Consider the following 26,823-nt stretch of genomic DNA (forward strand, 5'->3'; position numbering starts at 1 on the left):
ATCCCTCTACCAGTGATTTTTTGGGGGAAGATTTTTATGTATAACTGAGGAATATGAGTAAAAGGACCTCCAAAGAAGAAGCCATTCTCATGGAATTGGGTCTGAGCAGCCTCATGTTGTTGGGCATGTCTGGGTAGCCACAGTGATGAACAATCCTGATAATTAGATCATACCTCCAATATTTAAATTATATTCAGATGCATCTCTTTTTCTCTGTCCTTTGGTTTTAGAATCAAAATGTCTTCTTTGTAGTTTTTGCTTTTTTACTTCCTTTGCTTCTTTGATTTTATAGTGCTTTGTGCTTTTTGGGGTGGGACAAGGTGAATTAAGAAAGAAAAGATCTAAATGATGTCAGCTAAAAAAAAAATTCAGAAGTCTGCAAAAAGAACAGAGTTTATTTGGGGACTTAAGATTTGCAATTGGGGAGAATCAGATTTGGTAACCCCTGAAAGAGTGTTCCAAGGAAGAGAAAGAATCGGGGCCTTATAAGGACAAAAAACCATGAAGTTGTTAAAAGTTGCCCTGTGAGAGTTGGGATCGACTCTAACCTAAGTCAGAATATTTGTCCTTAAGAAATCACAAGTTATTTTATGGTAGGGGTCCTATAAATATATAGACTGTCACAAATTGTTTAAGGGTAAGGGCCTTTTAGTATCTTGAGTTTTTGGAGGTGTTCTAGGTGATTTCATCAGGCCAAAAGGTCTAAATCCATCCAGACTGAGTCGTGCAAACATGATACCTCCTTAGTGGCCTCCTGACTCCATTTTAGAGATCTCTTTTAGCAATACTGACTCCATTTTGATTTTCACAATGATGGAGAATACCATTGCATTTTGGGGTATTGGGTTTTTCTATGTATTTGTCTACTGATAAATATGCCTGAAGAGTAGATATCAAAGATTGGAGTGTGGAGAGCTTTTTGTTGTTGCTTTAAATGATTGCATATTTAATATTGACACTTCTTACTGGTAAACCTAACTATAATTTTGTAGAAGTCAAATGAGAATAACAGTAGAAATGATTCAAGGTAGAAAGGCAAAGAGGCATGCATAATCTGATAAATAGGTCACTAGGCAAGAAGCCAGATTTCTGTTTTATTTTCATCTTTGGCATCAGCTGGCTGTATACTTGCGGTCAAGTTCTATTTCCTGTAGGGTCTCTCAGTATCATTCTGTGTGTGCTTCGGGTATGTGGGTGTGTGAAGAGGCTGCTGGGAGACCAGCAGTTTTCTTAACAGGACTGTTTGAGAGACTGTGGGTTGTTTGAGAAACCCAGAATCTCACTCTGTTCTGGGATGTTGGAGCTTCCACTTTGCAGCCGCCACTGTTGCTGCATCTTTTGTACTCTGCCTCTCCTTGTGGTCCCCTTGAGAAGGAGTGGTAGGTTGGAGAATACCTGTGTGTAGTTTATAAGCAGTTCTAGGGTTCAGAGTCCCACTTCATCCAGCCAGTCCCTCTGAAGATCATGTGTTTGTGGGGATAGTTACACAGCTGGATATTTTCTACCTTAATTTTTAGCAGATGACCTCTGGGATAGCTGAGTCTGTGTAGTCCCCCTGGTAAACTTTAGGCTAGTAAGGAACGAGGGGGTTTCTCAAGGAGTAAAGCATCATCAAAGGTACACATAATGAATGGAGAGTGATAATATTTTTGAAAGATAATTTTAAGATGTGTCAGAGATGATACATTTATAGTTTCAAATTCTAACTGCACAGAAGTATAAAGTAAAAAATTACCTCAGATTTTACCACCCAGAGATAACTAAGGCTGGGAAATTCACTTAGGCCTTTGCAAGTGGACATCATTAGGGTATTGGGGTCGGGCACACTCGATCTATAAAAGGGACTTTATCCAGAGGCATAAAGAGTGTACATTCCCTAACCCCGCCAAGTCAGAATTCATCAGTTGCTGCCCCATCTTTGGGTATCAGAAGTCTGTGAAAAGCTCTTTGTTTCTTTTTACACCAACACATGAGCTCAGCTGGCTCTGAGCAAGTGAGAGTGCTGTGCTGCTTTTGTGAAGCTTTCTTTGTCCTGTGCTTCTCTTTTGGGTTTCATTGTCTGAGCACAGGAAGGAGGCAGTTCCTCCACAACTGTGTTGGGGGAGGGGGTGTTCCTTCTTTCTGTCTTGGGCCCCTCTTTCTTTCCTTCTTTTTCAGGATACTTTGTCAGTAGCTTTTCCCTAGTAATCTGTTGAGACTAACCAGTGAGGCTGTCTGTGATTTGGTGCTAGGAACTCAGGGCTGGGAAAGACCATTGTGATCTTTTGCAGGAAGGGATTTGGGAAACTTCTGTGGTTTGGGATATCTCTGTGATCACTGCCCCAGAGTAGCTAAGTCTTCCCATGGCCTCTCCTGATGAGATAGAAGGTTAACTGAAGAAAACTGATCACTTGGGTTCAGTGCCTCTTCCAGGCTTCTTCTTGTCCCTCAAGCTGTTTGCAGGAGTTGGCCTCTTTTCAGATAAGGAAAGGGGTTTGAGGTAGATTTCAAGTTATTTCTATTTGTCAGAGCCCTCTGTGTCCTGACAGGAAAGAGCATGAAGCTGTTGTGCTGGTAGCTGAATGGCGTTCTTTTCATTTTGCCTTCTTATCCCTACCGGCCTCAGCCCAACTCTGAAGAATGGCTAGTAGTTTTGTCTCAGAGGCTCCTGTCTTAACCTCTGAAGTGCACCTGAGCTGCTTTCTTTTCTCCAGCCGCCTCTGTCCAGGAGTATCTGCAATATGTGGGTACAGCATTTGGAGTTTATCAGATTCTTCACAGATGTTCTGTGTTTGGTCAAGAGCAGTGGGAGAAACGGCAGCCAAGCATTGTTGAGTGGATGTAGTTGTGTTTAGCTGCCTCTATGTTTCCTATTGAACAAACTGTTTTTTCCCCCCTCTAAAAAGAGGAGAACCAAGAAGATAAATAATTGCACTGTGTGCCTCTGGGGGGAGGGGTCACAGTGCTTTCTTCCGTTAGCTGTATGGACAGGGCTTGTGAGGCAGGTGATTTTCAAGACTAGATGATTTAATTCTGTCTTTACTATATTTTTTAATTGCTTGATCCAAAGGCATTTATGATTTTAAAATCTTAAAGGAATAAAAGTAAAAGTAGGTGTTAAACATGTATTAGCTCTTTAACAAGGAAGCATTTAACAAGGATGGAAGGGTTCAAAGTTGTTTTCTAGTGGAGGAACTCTGGAAAGTGGACTTTAAAGTGATTCTTCTAATTTTTGAATCTTGGTTATGGGAAAGTTCTCTTTAGTTATGGATTTGTTAATGGAGTAATTTATGCAGTCAGCAAATGTGTATTGAACGAATGCATACATGGCACATGGACATGTTAAAACATGAAATTTTCATAGATTGAGAGTCTGTGGAATAGTTAGATAAAGCTGGACTTACTATATGGTCCTCCTGCCTCCTAGAATATAAGACTTACTGATACAGGGATAAATAGCAGAAACAGTGGAACAGCATTTTGATATATAATAATACATACCATGTCAAAGAACTTTTTAGTAATGGAGCGGGAAAAATTGCTTGTCCATAGGAAAAAAAGGATTCTTACCTTAATCGCATAACAAAGTGAACTTGAGGTGGAATAAGCATTTAAATGTCAAAAGCAAAAATTTAAATCATCTAGAAGAAAACATTAGTACAGTCTTGATCTCGGGGTAGGAACTTTGTGAACAAGATGAAGAAAACACTTTCCATAAAATAAAAGATTGACAAATTTGATTTTTTTAATTAAGAAAAAGACATTTTAAATGAAAAGATAAAAGCTAGGAGAAGATATGTATAGGACACATACAACCTATAAAGAGTTATCATCAGGAGATTATAAAGAACTTTTGCAAATAGGTAAGAAGATGAGCAACCCAATAGATAAATGGGCTAAACATATGAAGAGAGATTGCATAAAAAATACACATTTCTTGTAATCAGGAAAGTGTAAATTAAATGTACCCAGTCAAGTGGAAACAGTATCTGACTTTATTTTCTTGTGCTCCGAAATCACTGCAAGTGGTGACTGCAGCCATGAAATTAAAAGATGCTCCTTGGAAGAAAAGCTATGACCAACCTAGAGAGCATATTAGAAAGCAGAGGCATTACTTTGTCAGCAAAGGTCCATCTAGTCAAAGCTATGGTTTTTCCAGTAGTCATGTATGGATATGAGAGTTGAACCATAAAGAAAGGTGAGCACCGAAGGATGGATGTTTTTGAACTATGGTGCTAAGGAAGACTGGAGAGTCCCTTGGACTGCAAAGAGGTCAAACCCTAAAACCCTAAAGGAAGTCAGTCCTAAATATTCATTGGAAGGACTGATGCTGAAGCTCCAATACTTTGGCCACCTGATGCAAATAACTGACTTATTGGAAAAGACCCTGATGCAGGGAAAGATTGAAGGCAGGAGGAGATGGGGACAACAGAGGATGAAATGGTTGGATGGCATCACTGACTTGATTGATATAAGTTTGAGCAAGCTCCGGGAGTTGATGATGGACAGGGAAGCCTGGCTTGCTGCAGTCCATAGGGTTGCAAAGAGTTGGACACGACTGAGCGACTAAACTGAACTCAAGTGGGTATATTAAGAAATCTGATGATACCAAGTTTTGGAAAATACTTGGATTATTAGTAGGATCACTTTAGATTGTTGGCAAAAATGTAAATTGTTATAACCATTTTGGAATGCAGCTAGGACTTATCTTGTAAAATTGAATATTTGCATACATTATGACATAGCAGTTTCACTCCTAGGATATAACCAAGAGAAAATCTTGTACTTGTGTCCAAGAAAACATGTATGAAAGTGTAAAAGCAATACACAGGAAGCTAATTGAAGGCCTTTTGATGAGAAGATTGATAAATTGTTATATATACACACAGTGGGATATTGTGTAAGAGTGAAAATGAATAATGGATAGTTAAATAAAACAAAACGGCTGATTGTTAGTAACTCAATGTTGAGTGAAGAAAAGTAGTACCACAAGACTACTTAAAGAGCAGTGATCCTTTTACAGAATTTAAAAACAAGCAAAGAATCTAAAGGCATGTATACATATGTGATAAATGAAAAAAGGCAAAAAGATAACATAGAATTCAGGATAGTGATTACCTGGGGGTAAAACTGTGTAGGTTGGGGAGAAGTACATTGGTAGATAAAAATATTGGTAATTTCTAGTTTCTGGGTTGGACTGGTTTAAAAAAATAACGTCTTTAAGATTGTTCCCAGAAAGTTGTCAACTCACATTCCCAGTAACAGTCTTTGTTTCCTAGTAACTTTGGCAGGGTTGGACACTGTAAATCTTTTACATTTTTGCTAACTTAGTAGGTAAAAATATTTTGTTTGCATTTCTTGGTTTATTAGTGAAACTGAACATCTTTTCATATATTCGAAATTAACAGAAACTTCTTCTGTTTGCCTTTCATAGCCATTTTCCAGCTGGATGAATTAGCTTTATCTCAATACTTTCTTTGAATATTAATCTTTTACATGTTATGTATGACAATTATTGTTTGCCAGATTATTAAAAAAAATTTTTTAATGGCAGTATTTATACAAGGTTTTTAACCTTGAATAAAGTTTAAAGCTTCCCTTGTAGCTCATTTGGTAAAGAATCTGCCTGCAATGCAGGAGACCCGGGTTTGATTCCTGGGTTGGAAAGATCCCCTGGAGAAGGAAATGGCAACCCACTCCAGTATTCTTGCCTGGAGAATCCCATGGACAGAGGAGCCTTGTAGGCTACAGTCCATGGGGTCGCAAGAGTCAGACACGACTTAGCAACTAAACCACCATCACCACCACCACCACCACCACCACCACCAAAGTTTAGAAAGCCCAACTCTCTACCCTAAGGCTTAATAGTAATCATTTATATTTTCTTTTAATACTTTTGTGAATGTTTTTATATTTTTTCACCTTTTGTTATGGAAAATGTTGAACATACGTAAAAATAGAGAGGCTAACATCCATCATTGCACAGTAATCATCAACTCATGGCCAACTCTTCTTTCTGTATCCTCCACCCTTTCCCCATTTACCCTACTGGATGAACCCTACTGGATTATTCTGAAGCAGATCTCACCCAACATTATTATATCATCATGTATTTCATATGTGTCTCTAAAAGGTAGAAATTTTTTTTAATGACAAAGTGGCTTTATTTATATTTAAATCTTCAGTCTATCTCAAATTTATTTTTGAGTATGGTATTATACTTTTAACATTTCTAAATGTCCATTTGTCCCCAAAACATTTATTGACTGATCCATCCACAATAGATTGGTCTGTTGAAGACTATTCTTTTCCAACAGATTGTTGTTTTACATTTGTATTAGAATCCAGCAAGGCAGTTCAGTTCAGTTGCACAGTTATGTCTGACTCTTTGTGACCCCATGGACTGCAGCACGCCAGGCCTCCCTGTCCATCACCAACTCTTGGAGCTTGCTCAAACTCAGTCAGTAATGCCATCCAACCATCTCATCCTCTGTTGTCCCTTCTCCTCCTGCCTTTAGTCATTCCTAGCATTAGGGTCTTTTCAAATGAGTCAGCTCTTAGCATAGGTGGCCAAAGTACTGGAGCTTCAGCTTCAGCATCAGTCCTTCCAATGAATATTCAGGACTGATTTTCTTTAGTGTTGACTGGTTGGATCTCCTTGTTGTCCAAGGGACTCTCAAGAGTCTTCTCCAGCACCAAAATTCAAAAGCATCAATTCTTTGGCACTTCGCTTTCTTTATAGTCCAACTCTCACATCCATACATGACTATTGGAAAAACCAAAGCTTTGACTAGATGGACCTTTGTTGGCAAACTAATGTCTCTGCTTTTGAATATGCTGTCTGGGTTGGTCATAACTTTTCTTCCAAGGAGTAAGCGTCTTTTAATTTCATGACTGCAGTCACCATCTGCAGTGATTTTGGAGCCCAAGAAAAGAAAAGAAAGTCTGTCACTGTTTCCATTGTTGCCCCATCTATTTGCCATGAAGTGATGGGATCAGATGCCATGACCTTAGTTTTCTGAATGTTGAGTTTTAAACCAACTTTTTCACTCTCCTCTTTCACTTTCATCAAGAGGCTCTTTAGTTCTTCTTCGCCTTCTAAGTGTGGCCTCAGAATTTTCTTGGGAGAAGGAAATGGCAACCCACTCCAGTATTCTTGCCTAGAGAATCCCATGGACATAGGAGCCTGGTGGGCTGCTGTCCATAGGGTCGCACAAAGTTGGACACGACTGAAGCGACTTAGCATGCATGCATGCATTGGAGAAGGAAATGGCAACCCACTCCAGTATTCTTGCCTGGAGAATCCCAGGGACAGGGGAGCCTGGTGGGCTGCCATCTATGGGGTCACACAGAGTCAGACACGACTGAAGTGACTTAGCAGCAGATGCAGCAGAATTTTCTTGGCTATTTTTTTCTTTTATTTTTATAGGTAAGATTCAGTGAGTTCATCAGATATGCCCTTCAAAAAAGTAAAAATCTTTCTGGAAATTAAAACCATTTTACATTAAATTTACAAATGTGGGGATAATTAGCATCTTTTCATTATGGAATTTTCCTATATAATAATATATAGTGTGTACTTGTGTATATATTCATTTATTGAAATTTTATATTCCACAGTGATAATAACAGTGTCGATTGACATTTATTGTATACTAACACTGTCCTAAATCCTTGATGTTGGTTGTCTCTTTATCCTTGTTATAACAAATGCTTAATTAAGCACATGATAATACTCTGCAGTGAAGCAAATGACAATTGTCTTGGCAATTGGTTCATGGTTATAAGATAAATATACAAAGATACTTGGCAACAGGTTCATGGTTATAAATATACAAAGATAGACGACTTTTCTAATTTATAGCAGCATTACTTGAAAATTCCAACATGGTTGAGAACTATGAAATATTTAAGTTAAACTGAACAAGAAACATACTAAGACCTCTCAGGAGAAGAGTGGATGGTTACGAGCTTGAGGATATGACTGAAGTCAGGCTAGCTGAGTTCAAATCCCGGATGTACTACTTACTAGCTGTGTGACTTTGGACAAGTTACTTAACCTCTCTGTGTCAGTTTGTCTGTAAAATAAGGATAACTATTGCCAGGTTGCTTTTTGTTTATCCAGATTACCTGCCTCCCCAGCAGTGTATGAAAGTACTGTCTCACTGTATCCTCTCAGAAGCAGTCTTAAAGCCAGAAGGAAGCACAGAAATCAAGACCAGCCACCAAATCTTACAAATCAGGAATGAGGCTCAGAAAGGAATACTGGCATGCTCAGGGTCATATAGGGAGATAGTGACAGAGTCAGATCTGGTACCCAGACTTTGTGACACTCTCCTAGTACTCTTTCTACTGTTGTAAGAATTTGTGAGTTCAGTAAATATTCTATGAGCATTTACTATGTGAGAATTTGGTGCTAGATTCTAAGCATCTATGTACTTATTATATAATCCTTATCACTAAGGTAAATATTTTTATCTTCATTTTATAACTGAGGAAACAGAGTTTCATATCTTTCCCAAGATACCAAGACTGGAAAGCATCAGGGCAGTATTGGAACTCAGGTCAACCTCCTTCCACCCCATCTTTATGCCACACCTAATTTATCCCCATTGCAGATGTTTGCTCTTTCCTCTCTTGTTGATTATTCCTCTAAATAACTCTGGAGTTGTTCACAGTCCTCCTGTTTTGACTACCAGGCTAACCTCTGCTTTGTGGACATTGACAACCACTTCATTGAGTTACCAGAGGACTTGCCTCAGTTTCCCAACAAATTGGAGTTTGTCCAGGAAGTCTCTGAGATTCTCATGGCATTTGGCATTCCCCCTGAAGGAAGCCTTCACTGTAGCGAGAGTGCTTCCAAGCTGAAGAGGCTCCGGGCCTCTGAACTCGTCTCTGACAAGAGGAATGGAAACATCGCAGGCTCCCCTTTACATTCCTATGAGTTCCTCAAGGAGAATGAAACTATCGCCCGCCTGCAGGCCTTGGTCAAGAGGACTGGGGTGAGCCTGGAGAAGGTAAGATGTTGTATATGGGTCTGAGCTAAGGTGATGACCTGGTCAAATAAAGTATAGGGTAAGAAAGTACCCAGTGCATACCTGTGAGTAGTGAAAGGATGCTCTGTATGGGAGACTCTGGATTTGGCCCTGGCAAACATGATCCTATGTGAATGCTACTTGAATCTAAATCTGGGTAGCTTTTCACTTGGACATCAAGGAGAATCTGCTGTCATTCTCTAAACACTGCAGCAGAGACTTAGAGGGATGTTGGTGGCAGTCTGAGTTTGGACCTCTTTCAGATCCATTGCCATGTGAATGTCACAGCAACCTAGAGCACATAGAGCAGGAATTGTTGACTTAGAGAGCCTGAGTGTTTTGCTTAAGATTAAATGCCTCTATGTGGTTGATTTGAAGTTAGAACCTGGCCCTCTTGAATTCTAGTCCTCTGTTCTTCCCAGGGATGTATTAGCTTTCCATTGCCTGACTTTGATGAGACTGTCTGCTTTCCGTAGTTGTTTACTCATCTCTTCACCCTCTCCATTCTCACTGTTATATCACTTTCTTAAATTACATATAAACAAAATAGGGTAATCATTTTGTTGGGCTTTTTTTTTTTAGTGCAGTGTGAAGCATGTCATTTTCCTGGTTTGTTAGTAGTGCAGATATTAAAAAAGAAAAATAATGGCCAGTTAAAGAAGAGCAGAGAAATATTTAGAGAGATTTAAGAGGTTAAAAGAGACCAGTAAGGAAAAATTTTTAGGGAGAAAGGGAACGTTAATATGGGGGAGAAAAAGAGATGAAGGGAGAATGAGAGTCTGACCTTGGTGCTTTGCATTATCATTTTCTTGTTGCCTTCCCAAATTCCTTCTTTCCTGACCCTTGGGATAACTAGTGCCTTTTCTTCTATTGCTGTTTCTCTGCCTGTAATGAGTTTCTCTCCACTTTCATTGAGTTGCTGGTTCCTGCAAGTGGAACACCCTCATTTATCTCTTCTTCATGTCAGAATTCCTTTCTTTTTTTCCCCCCATTTTTTCTCTTTTGAATGACTCTTGTGGGGAAAAAAGGATGAGTTGCCTTTCTTTGGGATAAAAAGAAAAACTTGGGTGTTCTCAACTGTTTTATTTTGTTTTGTTTTTGTAGTTGGAAGTGCGTGAAGACCCCAGTAGCAATAAGGATCTCAAAGTTCAGTGTGATGAAGAAGAACTCAGGATTTACCAGCTAAACATTCAGATCCGGGAAGTTTTTGCAAATCGTTTCACTCAGATGTTTGCAGATTATGAGGTGTTTGTCATTCAGCCCAGCCAGGATAAGGAGTCCTGGTTTACCAACAGAGAGCAGATGCAAAATTTTGATAAAGTAAGTATTAATATAGTCCTGCTGGGGAGGTGGTAAGAAATGAGAACATTTAAAGATGTGACTGAAGATGAGTTTTTCTTCCATAAAATGTGCTGGAAACAAGTTCTCGGTCCTTCTGATGTTGGTAAAGTGTTTGGTTGCTTTAGAGCAGGGTGCGGGTTAGTGCTATCAGGTGATTTACCTTCAGTCGGAGCTCTCTCAGGCACAGATGCACATGCAGGTTGAACACCAGGATTCTGGGAACGTTGATTGCCACAGTAGGTTACCTGAGTAAGTTTAGGCCGGTGTGTCAAAGTTTCAGGATATTTGAAATACATAAATTTTTTAAAATGATGAGGTTTTGCGCTTTGCTTTTTGTAAAGACCTAGGAAGCTTCAGAGAACAATTAACCTATATATAGGCTTGGTTGATTGAGGCTGACATGACCTCTTCCCTCTCGATGACTCTCTCTTTCCTTTTGGTCCCACCAGGCATCTTTTCTGTCAGATCAGCCTGAACCCTACCTGCCTTTCCTCTCAAGATTCTTGGAGACTCAGATGTTTGCTTCTTTCATTGACAACAAAATCATGTGTCATGACGATGATGATAAAGATCCTGTGCTCCGGGTGTTTGACTCCCGAGTAGACAAGATCAGGCTGTTGAATGTTCGGACACCTACTCTGCGCACATCCATGTACCAGAAGTGTACCACAGTGGATGAAGCAAGTGAGGCCTCCTTGTTGCTAGCTTTCTAGCCTCTTGGATTATATCACTAACATGTCCTTATTCCTAAACATGCCAGCTTCTTTCTCTTGTTTCCTGCTTTTGCATAAGTTGTTTCCATTGCCTGCAATGCTTTCCTCTATCTTTTTTGCCTGGCAAACTTTTTCTCATCGTTTAACACTGTGTCAGTTAAGAATGGGTCCTGCTATAAGTACTAGAGAATCTAATTAGCAGCGCATTAAATAAATGGGGCTTATTGTTCTCAAATTATCAAGAGGGGCAAAATTGGTGGTGGTTCGGCTGCTCAGCAGTGTAATCAGGAAATGAAATTCTATCTTTTCATTCTGATATTTTTAACATGTTGACTTTTATTATATTCATGCTTATTGCCTCATTGTTACAAGAGGCCTTCTATGTTCAAATTCAGGGCCAAGGGGAAAGTTGATGCCAGCTGTATCGTCCCTCTTATATCAGAAAGCAAAAGCTTTCCCAGAAATTCCCAATAGCTTCTATTGTCTCATAAAAGCATATTATGTGACTACTGTTAAGTGCAAGGGAAGCTATGAAAGTGAGTATTGACCTGGTATAATGTTAACCCAAACTGTATTGAGATTCTATTAGCAAGAAAGAAGGGGTGAGTGAGTTATGGGTAAGTAAGCTGCTAACAGAAATCCAGCTGATGTTTCTCTTCCTCTGAAGCCTTCTCTGATGCTCTCAGGCTGAGTTGATTTCTTTGCTAAGCTCTTTTGTACCTTGTTCTTGCCTCCCCTTTATAATCTCTGTTCTGAGGTATCATTATTGGGGAGCAATTTAAAATCTGAGACTGTATTTACTCATTGTCTTACTCCCACTCCTCTAACATTATACCTTGAACATATAGATGTTAAAAGTTGTTTGCTACTTGCATGGTGGAGTACACCTTTTTGTTCACAGAGATTCTGTCTGAATCGGTTTAGCTAGAGAATAGTCTCAGCCTGAGGTGTCAAATTAAGTAGTGCGCTCACTTCGTGAGTGATATTCAGTGTCCTTGTGGCTTATTGGTATGTTTTGTTTGTTCATTTACTAAACGTAAATATTTCATGCCCAGTGTATGGTAAGTGCTCACCAAGTATTTACTAAATGAATGAATGAATGTGCCATGCATTTTTTTAGGTTTTGAAGATACAAGTGGTGACAGTTTGGACAATGTCCTGGCTTCCTCAACCTTATGCTTGGTAGCCTTCTGACTTTATCTTTCAGCTCATGCTCTAGGCCTTTCATTAAGATGATAGTCCTCTTGGTCAAGACTTGAGGACATGTTGCCCATGCAGGTGGAGTACTCTGACATAGTCATCTTTGCCTCCTAGAGCACACATCCAGTTTCAGATTCCAGAACCCTGCCTAAGGTTTTGGTCCTGGGGAGCAAAGTGATCTCCTAAACCATCACTTTAAAGCAGGACTTCCCAATGTTTTCATGTTGTGTTACACTTGAAAATGACAATATTTGTATATGGCTTTGAGAGTCCAGGTCTACCACTTAAGGCCAGGAAGCCTTGAATTTGGGCCTGCTTGGTCAGGATGCATGTCCTCTCCCCAGGAGACCCACATCCTGAAGTGTTCTCCAGGTCTGCCCATTAGAGCTGGTCAGGCTGGTCCCCCACAGAGCAGGGATTGCATTGCCCGCACACGTGTGACCTTGGCACTGTGTGCAGAGCTGGCCTGCCTGGGTGTGTGTTTTCTGCAGCCAAGAGTGTCCAGAGCAGGAGCCTGCTTTTGTAGATAGCTCTGTGGGGTCAGAGGGCTTCCCAGGTGGCGCTAGTGGTAAAGAGCCTGTCTGCTAATACAGGAGGCATAAAAGATGCAAGTTTGATCCCTGTGTCGTGAAGATCCCCTGGAGGAGGAAATGGCAACCCACTCCAGTATTCTTGCCTGGAGAATCCCATGGACAGAGGAGCCTGGCAAGCTATATAGTTCATAGAGTCACAAAGCGTCGGACACAACTGAAGCGACTTAACCTTAACATTGTGGGGCTAAAGGGAGGAGTCTGCTTATACTGGAGACTAAAATGAGAGGCTGTGGTGACTTGAGGCCTTGTTCTCCTGCCCAGAGGTTGAGGCAGTCAGTCCTCAGCCCATCTGTAATCCATTTGTTGAATACCAAATACTGATATGAATTACGCTGGTCTCATTTGTGGCCAGGACATGAATTCTTGTGGTCTTGTTAGAATGTGGGGTTTGGGATATGGAAGGAGAGCTAACTAACCCTCATTTCTGTGACTCCTTTCAGAAAAATGAGTATCAAAGACCCTCCACGCAACTACACAGTCTGTTCCCAGGAGTAATGCCATTGGTATATTCCTGAGATATGTAATCCAACAATGCTTGTTCAGGGTTCTTCCCGCTGGGTTCAGATTTCTAGCCTAGAGTAGCTCAGCTACCTCATCTCATTCTGCATGGACAGCTCAGTTTCTTGAATCAGTGTGATTGGAAAATGGTAAAAACATAGCTAATGGTGACTTTTTAGAGATTCTTTAAAATGTGACATTTAGAGGAGATCTTGGAAATTCTTTTTTAAAGAATGAAGTTTCACAAATTTTGGTATCTTGTGTTTTCCTTTTTATTCAGCTCAAAATACTTTATTTCCTTTTTTGATTTCCTTTTCGACCGCTGGTTTATTTAGAAATGTGTTATTTAGTGTTAAGGTATTAATGATTATTGTTGGTCACAGGACTTAACTGTCTGATTCAAGTTATTTCAGATTTATTGAGACTTGTTATATGGCCCAGAATTTGATATATTTTTTAAAGTACTGCACTTTCTTTTTCATTCTTATCCAGAGAAAGCAATTGAGCTGCGATTGGCAAAAATTGATCATACTGCGGTTCATCCCCATTTACTTGACATGAAGATTGGACAAGGGAAGTATGAACCAGGTTTCTTCCCTAAGCTACAGTCTGACGTGCTTTCCACTGGGCCAGCCAGCAACAAGTGAGTCAACCCCAGAGATTCCCTGGTGCAGCTCCCAGGTCACAGTGATAATATAGTATCTGGACCTAGACTGTCATTTCCAGAAGACCTTGACTTTTATAAAGCAAATGTGGAGAAGATACAAACTGTCCAGGTTGTTCACTTGTTTAAACAAGGAAACAGGTGACAGAGCATCATCAGCTCCCGTCTCCACTGTGCAAATTGGGATAGCTCCATGTATCAGGACCTGTAAAAGGCCAGACTGCAGATGGGTTGAAATCATCTGCAAATCTCATAACTGGACAGCACCTAGCTAGCACTGTAAGTGGTGGAGTAGAGTAAGTAGTGGTTGAAATAATTGGAGTCTGACCTGAAACTCAGTAACTTGGCAGAATTGTTTTTCCTTTGTTAACTTTTGGAGATGAGTTTATCGAAGGCCAGGCAGAGATGAGTGAAAATAGTTTTGGATCTGCAAGTGAAGTTTCTGTAGATGTTTCAAGAGAGAGAACGTCTTGGTTCCCTGGAAAAATATCTCTTTATTGCCCAGTCACTGATCTTTAACCTGCCCTTATATCAAGGTTTCTGAGCTACCTCTGATGACTTCTTGGTAGCTTACCATTGGTCCCTAGATGTTTAAGTTTTCTCCTATAAGTTGACCTTACTTTCTTAGCAGAATATTCTTAATTGTCTGCTTTGATTCTGTCAGGTGGACAAAAAGAAATGCTCCTGCCCAGTGGAGGCGTAAAGACCGGCAGAAGCAGCACACAGAACACCTGCGCTTAGACAATGACCAGAGAGAGGTAAGACACCTTGAGAATCATAAGAAATGACCCTGTTACCATGCTGTACCCTCCTTCTCTTTCGTATATCCTTGGTCTCTGATCTGATTCAAACATCCTTCCCACAGGGAAGGGTTAATAATGAGTTAGTTCCTGATACGTGATATGGGCCTGGCTTGTGACAAGGAGGTACAGTGGTTCACAAGTGGCAGCAGCCACTAACCACATGCATCCTCTCCTGAGCCAGACTTGCACTTGTGTTTAGTGATGCTCCCAGTACTTGGAAGAAAGCCTTTCACTATTGTTTCAGTAGTCACTCATGCATGATACTCACTCTCTCCCAGGTGTAGTGAGAGTGGTAGGGGTGACAGGAACATCAGGGAGTAAGATTCTACAACTTGGAAAAATTCCTTTGAAAATTCTTGAGGCTTTTGTGTGTGTTTGGTATGATAGAAAAGAAGTTAATTTGTTAGAATGAGATGGAGGAAAAGCTGAACTTGGGTTAATGCTGTGAATCTCTGAACCTGGGGAGGAGAAGCCTTTTTTACCTATTTTTTTCTTCATCTTAATTTAAAAGAGGTAATCTTGACTTTTTTCTTGGAGGAGCCAAGGGAATATTATTATCAGGTGCCTGGGGATTGAGGATTCTTCAATTGACCTGAGTCCTCATTGCTTGTAAGCAGAGTTTCTCAGCACTGCTGTAACCTCAAGTTATAAACCTCAAGTTGCAGACCCTGCCTTACTGAGTTGCAATGAAGTTGTGAAAATGGAGCTTAAGCTTCAGAAACATATTTCAGCAACTTCTCTTTAAGAAAAGACCCTGCAGTTTGCATTTTATACAAAGTCAAGTAAAGCATATTATTTTCATATGTGTCTAGCACCTCAGTGGATGGGAAAATATATTGCTTTTGCTGTTTTTTAAATGAATAAATTAAAATTGCAAAGTATGGTCATGAATTTTTAACGGCTGGTTTATAGGGTACAGTTGCACTTAATGTTTTTGTGAGGATGGCATAATGGGTGTAGGGTGTGGGTGTTATTTTTAAAGTTCTCCTCTAGGTCTTCCATCTAACCTCCATAATACTTCTTTCAGCAGGGTTTATTGAGCATGCTTTCTTGGTCAAAATCACTGTAGTAAACACTTTGAAATATAAAAATGACAAGGAGATAGCCTTGTCCTCAGGGAATGCCAGTTTACTAAGGGAGCAAAGGCAGGTATGCCTTTAGTAGAAGAATCTTTTAGTCTTTAGTAGAAGAATCTTTTGAAAGAGCTGTATGGGAGGCATACCAGTGTTTGATTACTGATTAGAGAAAACAGAGTTCCATTGTGTCTGGGATAATCTCAAACAAGACTGCTTAGAGGAACTAACATCTGTTTTAGTCTTGGATGATAGGATTATTAGGAACAGAGATGCGCATTGCAAGTAGAGGAGATGGCAGGACCTAAAGTGTGGTGGTGGATTGTGTAAAGGAGACTGTGGGCAGAATATTTTGGAAGCAAGAGGTACTGGAGGTAGCTAGCAAGTTAGAAATCAGATAGCAGTAGTACAGGTGATAGTAATTGAAGCCTAATCTTGAGGGTTGATAGTAGGGGCAGAATGAGGGGGCAGAAAGTAGAATGGACAGAATTGTACTTCTGGAATAAACATGGGCAAGGAAGAAGTTGGGTACAAATGTTGGTTGTGAAACTGGGATACTGAGAAGGTGTCAGTGTACAGTTTATTGCATTGATGTGGGTTCTGTGTTAAAACAGACAGCATGTTGGGAATTACCAGCAAATTATAGAAAAGCAGAAAATGCATTTGTTTTGAGTGTGCACACATGCAAGAGTACTTCATGTGAGATGCCGAACTGGGTGAATCACAAGCTGGAATCAAGATTGCCAGGAGAAATAACAGCAACCTCAGATATGCGGATGATACTACTCTAATGGCAGAAAGTGAAGAGGAACTAAAGAGCTTCTTGATGAAAGTGAAAGAGGAGACTGAAAAAGCTGGCTTAAAACTCAACATTTAAAAAACTAAGATCATGGCATCTGGTCCTATCAGTTTATGGCAAATAGATGGGGAAAAAGTGGAAGCAGTGACAGATTTTATTTTCTTGGGCTCCCAAATCACTGCAGATGGTGATTGCAGCCATGAAATTAAAAGATGCTTACTCCTTGGAAGAAAAGCTATGACTAACCTAGATAGCATATTAGAAAGCAGAGACATCACTTTGCCAACAAAGGTCTGTCTAGTCAAAGCTATGGTTTTTCCAGTAGTAGTGTACGAATGTGAGTGTTGGACCATAAGGAAGGCTGAGTGTTAAAGAATTGATGCTTTTAAATGGGGGTGCTGGAGAAGACTCTTGAGAGTCCCTTGGACAGCTAGGAGATCAGACCAGTTAATCCTAAAGGAAGTCAGCCCTGAATATTCATTGGAAGGACTCATGCTGAAACTCCACTGCTTTGATCACTTGATGCAAAGAGTGGACTCATTGGAAAAGACCCTGATACTGGGAAAGATTAAAGGTAAAAGGTAAAGGGAGTGGCAGACAATGAGATGATTAGCATCACTGACTCAATGAATATGAATCTGAGCAAACTCCAGGAGATAGTGAAGAACAGGGGAGGTTGGCGTGCTGCAGTCCATGGGGTCACAAAAAGTCTGAGACAACTTTACAACAGGTTAGCAAAGATGGATATCTTTGATATGAGCAGAGGGATTAAATTCCTCCCAACTTGGTGGGGAAAATGATTTTTCTCAATAGTACTCTGAGATTATAGTTGGTTTGTCCACGCATAGGAGTTTGCACATACGTGTTACAGCTGTGTGTTTTTTACCTTTTGTATCATTAAAGCCAAGATAATTCCAGCACTCATGGAGTGCTTTACCTCAGAAGAAGAATTAATTCACCCTGTTCTCTTAGTTTTCCCTAAGATACAGTTGCTTTTTAAACTTTGTCCTGAGCCTAAGAATGATTCAGTAAGATAGTGCAGGGTGATAGTGCCCTCTTCAGGCACCCATCTGTACTGGTTGCCTGTGATTTGTATGCATGGGCACAAAGTCTTTGATTTTTCCTTTTGCTTTAGAAGTACATCCAGGAAGCCAGGAATATGGGCAGCACCATCCGCCAGCCCAAACTGTCCAACCTCTCCCCGTCAGTGATTGCCCAGACCAACTGGAAGTTTGTGGAAGGTCTGCTGAAGGAATGCCGCAACAAGGTGAGCTGTGGGCTCTTCTGAATGTGTATTTTCCTTGGCAGCCAAGGTGAGACCAAGGCTTAGCTCTGACCATTCTTCTCTTGATTTTTAAAATATTGTTAATATAATGAGATAGTTCTAATGTTAAGATCCTGTTAACTTGGAATTAGATGTATTTGTTTTACATAACATGTAACATTGATTGAGAGCAAGCATAGTTTGCTTGATAAAAATTTAATATGTATTCTTTAAAGCTGAGAGGCAGTGGTAGTTTTTAATTTTAGACATCTTGTGTTACTTACTTAAAATCATTAGTTTTAATATAGTTAAATTGTCAACAGATTCATTTTACACATATGCAAATATTTTTGCCCCTCTAGTGTACTGATAACACTGATTTCATGTATCTAGAAACAAAAGATTTCACTGAGTGCCTGCTGTGTGTCAAAGTGTGTTACTCAGTTTGTTTGCTGTTGGCATGTTTTTTTGCCATTCTATAAGAATCTTAATTTTTTTAAAGGTATTTTATTGAGGTGTAATTGATATATAAAAAATGGCACACATTTATGTATACGTCTTGATCATTTTTTTTTTTTGGAGGGATCTATAGATGATTACAAATTTTTTTAAATTTTTTTTTTAATGGAGAATAATTGCTTTACAATATTGGTTTCTGCCATATAGCAACACAAATTGGCCAAAGGTATACGTATATCCATGTGCATACACTGGTGATACCACTAGTACAATCAGGATGTCTGTCACTTCCCCAAAATTTCCTTATATTCTTTTGCAATTTTTTTGTATGTGTGCAAATGCAGCATATTTATAACCTTAACATATTTTAAATTGCACAACAGATCTGTTCAGTGTATATGAATTTCACAGACATAAAGTGAAAAAGAAAAGAAAATAAACTATATTGTTAATCATTTCCTTGCTTTTCTGTAGTTTTATTGTGTAAGTCAGGACAGTGATCACTTCTAGAGTGGGAAGGTGATTGGAGAAGGCATATAGGGTTCTTCAAAGGTATAGATGGGCATTATTGTTTTTCTTAACCTTAGGTCATGTTAGTCTAATAGTATACACTCACATAAACACATACATGTGTATGTATATGAGATATATTTCACAATAAAAATGTTAAAAATAGTAGTACCAGAAAAGAAATATGCCAGAATGTTAAGAGTTGTTGCTTCTTCAAGGTAGAGTATGGGGTGATTTTTTTCCTTGCTCAGATTTTTATATGTCACACATTTATAACACAAATCTTCCTTAAGAACTTGAATTCAATATTCAAGCAGCTTTAGATTCAAAGACCAGATCTGCTACTACTTTGCTGTGTGAATTTGGGCAAGTTACTTAAGTTCTCTGACCTCAATTTCATTATCAATAAATTGTGAAAAATAATAACTTCTTACAGAGCTATTTGGCTTAACTGAGATAATGTTATACTTAGTACAGTGCCTGGCACATAGTGATGAAACCTGCAATTATCATTATACAGTTTTTGTTTTACAGTGAGCACATGAAAATTTTTTTACCTAAAAGTAAATTACTTCTCAACTTTTTATCCCATTGGCAGGTACTTCAGATATATTTCTGGGATTAAATGTTTTTAAAGATTTGTTTAAAAGGTCAGTTAGGCAATGAGAATCAGAGAATGTCTGAGATGAGCATGACCAAAGGGTTTTATTCAACTCTTTTCATCTCATAAGTAAAAACACTGAATCCCGAGTGATGAAATGACATGTCCACGGTCAGTGATTTCTGTGTTTTTATCTTCTTTAAAGAAAGCACTTTACTATATAACCTGACCGATATGGTGAAAAATAAATACACTCTTTACCTGTGGGTCTTCCTCTCAGTCCAACAGATGTACCTGGCAGGTGGCCACAAGCCTGTCTAGTTGAATGTCATCTGGCTAATGTGGGTGTCTAATCTTACCGACTGATTTCTTATAGACCAAGAGGATGCTGGTGGAGAAGATGGGGCGAGAGGCTGTGGAACTAGGCCATGGGGAAGTGAACATCACGGGGGTGGAAGAGAACACCTTGATTGCCAGTCTTTGTGACCTACTGGAAAGGATTTGGAGTCATGGGCTACAGGTGAAACAGGTAATGAATGTCTGGCCTCTCCCTTTTGAGCAGACTATCTTCCTCTTTTTGCATACTAGTTTCCCCACTTTTCCAGCTGGCTGGCTTTAAAGAATAGCACATGGTGCTTGTGGAGTGAGACTTGAAATTGATTTTTTTTTTTGGTATAGAAAATTGTACACCTAATAAGTGTGAATTTTATGGTAATATGAATTATGTCTCAATAAAGTTCTTTTTTTTTTCAATTCAAATAGGATCATCCTGTACATAATATTTTGGAACTTGTTTTTTCTTGCCTCAGAATGTCTTCTCCATGTTCTTAACTAATTTAGGTGATAGTATGGTAAGTATTTAAGAGCTGAGACTATAAGTCAGATAGTCCTGGGTTTAACTCCTGCTTTCAGTCTGTGAAACTGAGCACAGTACCTAGCTTCTGTAAGATTCTTTTTCCTCGTGTCCATGATGGAATTGTAAAAGAACACACCTCCATAGGACTCTTATGAAGATTTGAAAAGATAATTTGTGTGAAGCACTAAGTTCAGAGCTTGTTATAACTGGGAGGTTCTCTAAAAATGTTTGTGGTTATTCTTCTAAAAGTTCAGTTTTAATTACTCTTTTCACTGTATAGATGTACAGTACTTAAATTAAGCCTTTATTATTGGTTATCTAATTTATTTCTGATTTATCAGTATTAAGAACAGCACTATTATTATAAGCTTTTAAAAATGTTAGTAATTGTATATCACATTCCTAAAATGTTGAGAGTTTTGTAGTAGAGCAGCAACACTATAGGCATTGAAATCAGAAAGACCTGGTTTTTAATCCTAGCTCTTCTTGATAACTTTAAGTGACTTAGAATTTCTGAGTCTCATCTTCCTTATCTATACTACAGAGTTAATAAAACCTAGCTTTCAGGGTTGTTATGATAATTAGATATGGTTAAAAAAAAAAAAAGTATGTGGCCTGTGGTAGGTATGCACCATACAATAACTCTTATTATGCCAGGTTCTATGTGATGGATTTATATTTCTTTCCTTTTCTCTGTAATAAATGAGTAGACTATATATGATCATTTTATCATTTTCTTTTAAGTTTAGCAAGCCTGGCAATATAGTTGAGCTCTTTCAGTTTTTTAGTAAAATATATGCTCCCCCCAAACTTATTATTCTCCATAAAAATCTTTAGGGAGTTAGGTGTTAAAAAATAGTAATACCATATCATCACAGGTGTCTTAAACTTGTCCTCTGAGGCTTTGCAACCATATCCTTTAGGAGTTCCCACAGCCTGGGGAATTTTGTTTGGAGCCCGTTTGATCCCCCTCTCAGTCTGGATAGACAGAGGCTACTTACTGGTGAGCAACCAGTACAGAATAGTGGGAACTTTTCAGTTGAGCTTCCATTTTATCCTGAGTTCTGATTTTGGAGCTCTACATGTGAAGCACTGACAGTGTCACAGAAGGAATTGAAGATCTCTGTTTTCTGGCAGGGACACATGTTCAGCTGGGGATTGAAATCCCTACAGCGTGTTCTCTTTAGACCTCCATTTTGTTAACCTTCGTTTAGACCACTTTTCTCTCCTGCTGAGAAATTCCTCAGTTATGTTTCAGTCCAGGGATTATACCTGGCTCCCTGGTCCCCTCAATCATGTACCCAACTGTGACCAAATTCACTCTCAAAGAGTGATCATCTCAGTCCCCTCTGGGGGCACCTTGTTGAACAACTACTTACTTGCTTAGAAAGTCAAAGAGAACCCAAACCACCGTTTTTGCTGCTAGTCTCAGTTTGTTACCAGCTGCCTGCCTGAAAGGCTGCCAACAGCAGGTCCTCATAAGAACCTGTGTTAACCTCACCACTCTCTTTGGCTTCTGGTGACATCTTCCAAGGATATGGACTTCCTTTAGTATATTTTTCTGAGGTTTGGTTTTCTCATACTGGTTTAGTAACTGTTGCCATTTCAGGACTGATCAGTGAAAAGGGGTTGTTTCTCATCTTTCATGCATGTGACATTCTTGGAGAATCTGGTGCTGTATATTGTTTGGCCACATTCCCAAATGTGTAGTTGGGCAATTTGAATCTTGAAGTCCCAGTCAGCCCCTTTGCAGTCACTGAGCACCTGGGTGTCCTTCTGGCACCGTGGCTGGTGTTGCTCTTGCCTTTGGCTCTTTGGCATCATTACATGTGAGGACTCTGGTGACCAGCTGTATTTCTGTGTCACATCCAGACCGTTGTGTTAAAGGAGCCTGCCTTCTTAGTCTGCCTATATTTAGGGGATACAGTGATGAATAAGGCAGTCTCTGCTTTTTCAAGAGTTAATAATGGTTTTGGCAAATGGATGGATATATGGGTTTCTAGAAGTTGAATTAACTAAATCAAAGACCGTGAATATTTTGAGCTCTCATATTGTCTTTTTCTTTATAGTATTAATAAACCAGTTCGTAACAGTATAAGAATTATAAGTCTCATTGATTTTGTTGAACATCTGTTTTCTCAAACATTTGGTATTTCAGTGAATTTAAAAAATGGTCTTTTCTAATTGTGTGTTTTTTTAAAAACTGCCATTAAGGTTGTTGGGTTTTAAGTTGGTTAAATCTTGTAGGAAATCCAAACCTACAGAAAGTTCATGTCAACAGCTTAGTGATCTGTAGATGGGGGATTTTTCCCATTCACATGCTTGATTCACCCCCCTCCCCAAATCAGGTTAATTGGTGGATAAAAATAAAATAGAGCTTCCATATTCTCATGGGAAAAATCTTGAGACTTAATTCCCCACATTCATTGCCAAATATAAATTTTTCTTCAGAAAATACAGCTTCAGAAGTTAAATGCTGTCTTCCAGAAGCTCCCCATATAGCATCATTATTAACAGTAATGGTTCTAATATTAGCTGTACTTAAACTTGCATCCCAATACCCTACTTACTAGTTATATGATCTTTTACAAGTTACTTAGTTGATTCTCAGTTTGTTCTTTTCTAAAGAAAATGAAGGTAGAGGTACCTACATTGTAGAATTGTTAGAAGCATTAAGTAAAATATTGTATTTTAAACTTTTAACATAGTGCTTAGTTCATAGAAAATGTCAAGACATGGTAGTTTCTGTCATTATTACTCTTGTAAAATATAGAACTAAATCACTTGTAAAATGACCATAATAAATCCTACTATTAAAATTATACTACATTTATATCTGCTATGTGAGAATATTTATCATGAATCTGAAGTAAAATTTTTAATCCTATAACAAGTTAACATAGAGACAAGGGTCTCTATGTATACAAGGATAACTAGACTAAGGAAACAAAGCAGTTGCTAGGTGGCCAGCTAGGCTCACTTACTTTATAGGCAAATTGCTCCCTTAACATCAGGCTTGAAAATACTATTCAGATTTGTGTCTTGGTAAAACCCAAAATGGAAAAGTAGGAAGTCAAGAAACACCTGGAGTAACAGGCAAATTTGGCCTTGGAGTACAGAATGAAGCAGGGCAAAGGCTAATAGAGCTTTGCCAAAAGAACACACTGTTCATGGCAAACACCCTCTTCCAACAACACTAGAGAAGACTCTACACATGGACATCACCAGGTGGTCAGCACCAAAATCAGATTGATTAATTCTTTGCAGCCAAAGGTGGAGAAGCTCTATACAGTCAGCAAAAACAAGACCAGGAGCTGACTGTGGCTCAGATCATGAACTCCTAATTGCCAAATTCAGACTTAAATTGAAGAAAGTAGGGAAAACCACTAGACCATTCAGGTATGACTTAAATCAAATCCCTTACAAATATACAGTGGAAATGAGAAATAGATTTAAGGGACTAGATCTGATAGACAGAGTGCTTGATGAACTATGGCCAGAGGTTTGTGTTCTTAATTCGAGAACAGGAATTAAGACCATCCCCAAGAAAAAGAAATGCAAAAAAACAAAATGGTTGTCTGAGGAGGCCTTACAAGTAGCTTTGAGAAGAAGGGAAGTGAAAAGCAACAGAGAAAAGGAAAGATATACCCATTTGAATGCAGAGTTCCAAAGAATAGCAAGGAGAGAGACAAAAGCCTTCCTCAGTGATCAGTGCAAAGAAATAGAGGAAAACAATAGAATGGGAAAGACTAGAGAGCTCTTCAAGAAAATTAGAGATACCAGGGGAACATTTCATGCAAAGATGGGCACAATACAGGACAGAAATGGTAAGGAACTAACAGAAGATATTAAGAAGAGGTGGCAAGAATACACAGAAGAACTGTACAAAAAAGATCTTCATGACCCAGATAATCACGATGGTGTGATCACTTACCTAGAGCCAGACATCCTGTAATGTGAAGTCAGATGGGCCTTAAGAAGCATCACTACAAACAAAGCTAGTGGAGGTGATGGAATTCCAGCTGAGCTATTCCAAATCCTGAAAGATGATGCTGTGAAAGTGCTGCACTCAATATGCCAGCAAATTTGAAAAACACAGCAGTAGCCACAGGACTGAAAAAGGTCAGTTTTCATTCCAATTCCAAAGAAAGGCAATGTCAAAGAATGCTCAAACTACCGCACAATTGCACTCATCTCACAGGCTAGTTACAAAATGCTCAAAATTCTCCAAGCCAGGCTTCAACAATATGTGAACTATGAACTTCCAGATGTTCAAGCTGGTTTTAGAAAAGGCAGAGGAACCAGAGAGCAAATTGCCAGCATCCGCTGGATCATCAAAAAAGCAAGAGAGTTCCAGAAAAACATCTATTTCTGCTTTATTTGACTATGTCAAAGCTTTTGACTGTGTGGATCACCACAAACTGTGGAAAATTTTGAAGGAGATGGGAATGCCAGACCATCTGACCTGCCTCTTGAAAAATCTGTATGCAGGTTAGGAAGCAACAGTTAGAACGGACATGGAACAACAGACTGGTTCCAAATAGGAAAAGGAATATGTCAAGGCTGTATATTGTCACCCTGTTTATTTAACTTATATGCAGAAGTACATCATTCAGCCCTGAGAAATGCTGGGCTGAATGAAGTACAAGCTGGAATCAAGATTGCCGGGAGAAATATCAATAACCTCAGATATGCAGATGACACCACCTTTATGGCAGAAAGTGAAGAAGAACTAAAGAGCCCCTTGATGGAAGAGAAAGAGGAGAGTGAAAAAGTTGGCTTAAAGCTGAACATTCAGAAAACTAAGATCATAACATCTGGTCCCATCACTTCATTGCAAGTAGATAGGGAAACAGTGAAAACAGTGGCAGACATTATTTTATTGGGCTCCAGAATCACTGCAGATGGTGACTGCAGCCATGAAATTAAAAGACGCTTACTCCTTGGAAGAAAAGTTATGAACAACCTAGACAGAATATTAAAAAGCAGAGACACTACTTTGCCAACAAAGGTCCGTCTAGTCAAAGCTTTGGTTTTTCGAGTAGTCATGTATGGATGTGAAAGTTGGACTATAAAGAAAGCTGAGTGCCGGAAGAATTGATGCTTTTGAACTGTGATGTTGGAAAAGACTCTTGAGAGACCCTTGGACAGCAGGAAGATCAAATAGGTCAATCCTAAAAGAAATCAATCTTGAATATTCATTGGAAGGAATGATGCTGAAGCTGAGGCACCAGTACTTTGGCCTTCTGATGCAAAGAGCTGACTCATTGGAAAAGACCCTGATGCTGGGAAAGATTGAGGGCGGGAGGAGAAGGGGATGACAGAGGATGAGGTGGTTGGATGGCATCACCATCTTGATGGACATGAGTTTGAGTAAACTCTGGGAGTTGGTGATGGACAGGAAGGCCTGGTGTGCTGCAGTTCATGGGGTCGCAGAGTCAGACACAACTGAGTGTCTGTACTGATGCTGCAGTTCATGGGGTCGCAGAGTCAGACACAACTGAGTGTCTGTACTGAACTGAAAATGACAAACTACTACATGTCTCCCGCAGTTTAAACTGCAGCTTTTACATTTTCAAGTGCCGAGGTTCTGCTTTGTTGACAGTAGTATATCTTAGACGTGCAGTTAAGTACCAGCTGCCTCTTCTGCAGGCTTCTTCAAAATATCTTTCACAGTAAATCCTCATCCTTGTGATGATGTACTCTCCCTAGGCTGCAGAGGGCAGGAATGCTTTTAACTACTTTAGGAAATTTGGGAGCTGTTATAGAATCTTGTAGGCTGGGTATCTGTTCCTCTGCAAAAGCCATCATGCACTACCCAAGCTGACCTTCAACCAACAGACCATTTAGAGATTGATAGATTATTTGCTTTTTTCTTTCTTATCCACTGGTCTATTCTCAGGCTCTTTTTTTGACCATGTCCTTCCTATTCCCAGTGGGGGACCATTTCCTTTTTCTGTTCCCTTCCGTTCTTTGTATTTCTCCTTAATTTTAGGTAGGGGATATATATTTATATACATTGCATCTGGGTATATATTGAGATAAAAAATAGGACAGATACTTTTTAGCAAAAGCTCACATCTGTATGTTCAAATTATCTCTGACTTTGCTCACTAGATGACTTACCCTTAGAAATCTAAACTGATAGATATTTCTCCCTTGCATTGGTTCCAGGGGAAATCAGCCTTGTGGTCCCACCTGTTACATTATCAGGAAAACCGGCAGAGAAAACTCACATCAGGAAGCCTCAGTACCTCAGGTAAGATGGTCTTAGCACCATTGGGCAAGCTCCCTCCACTCACTTTCCCGTCCCCCACTGAAGTGATCCTCTTTAGCAGACTGTTCCACGTCAATGAAGCCTTCACTCTGTAGTGTTTAAGCCACAGGGCTCTCTGGACCACAGAACATGCCAAGGTCGTGGGGTTTGCTTTTATT

General features: G+C 39.4%; 1 protein-coding gene across 4 annotated transcripts in view; it reads left to right on the forward strand.

The window, feature by feature from the left end:
* The window catches only part of DENND5A (DENN domain containing 5A), a 94,427-nt gene that overhangs the window by 53,067 nt on the left and 14,537 nt on the right, over window positions 1-26,823 (forward strand). For all 4 annotated transcript variants that reach the window (XM_002693106.6, XM_059875107.1, XM_005216096.5 and 1 more), the window contains 8 exons: window positions 8,679-8,996; window positions 10,119-10,334; window positions 10,805-11,039; window positions 13,852-14,002; window positions 14,688-14,781; window positions 17,834-17,965; window positions 19,909-20,061; window positions 26,563-26,647. In XM_002693106.6, coding sequence (XP_002693152.2) covers window positions 8,679-8,996; window positions 10,119-10,334; window positions 10,805-11,039; window positions 13,852-14,002; window positions 14,688-14,781; window positions 17,834-17,965; window positions 19,909-20,061; window positions 26,563-26,647 — 1,384 coding nt within the window. The remainder of the gene's footprint in view (window positions 1-8,678; window positions 8,997-10,118; window positions 10,335-10,804; window positions 11,040-13,851; window positions 14,003-14,687; window positions 14,782-17,833; window positions 17,966-19,908; window positions 20,062-26,562; window positions 26,648-26,823) is intronic.

The sequence above is a fragment of the Bos taurus genome, chromosome 15 (assembly GCF_002263795.3).
Source record: "Bos taurus isolate L1 Dominette 01449 registration number 42190680 breed Hereford chromosome 15, ARS-UCD2.0, whole genome shotgun sequence".
Taxonomy (NCBI): Eukaryota; Metazoa; Chordata; class Mammalia; order Artiodactyla; family Bovidae; genus Bos; species Bos taurus.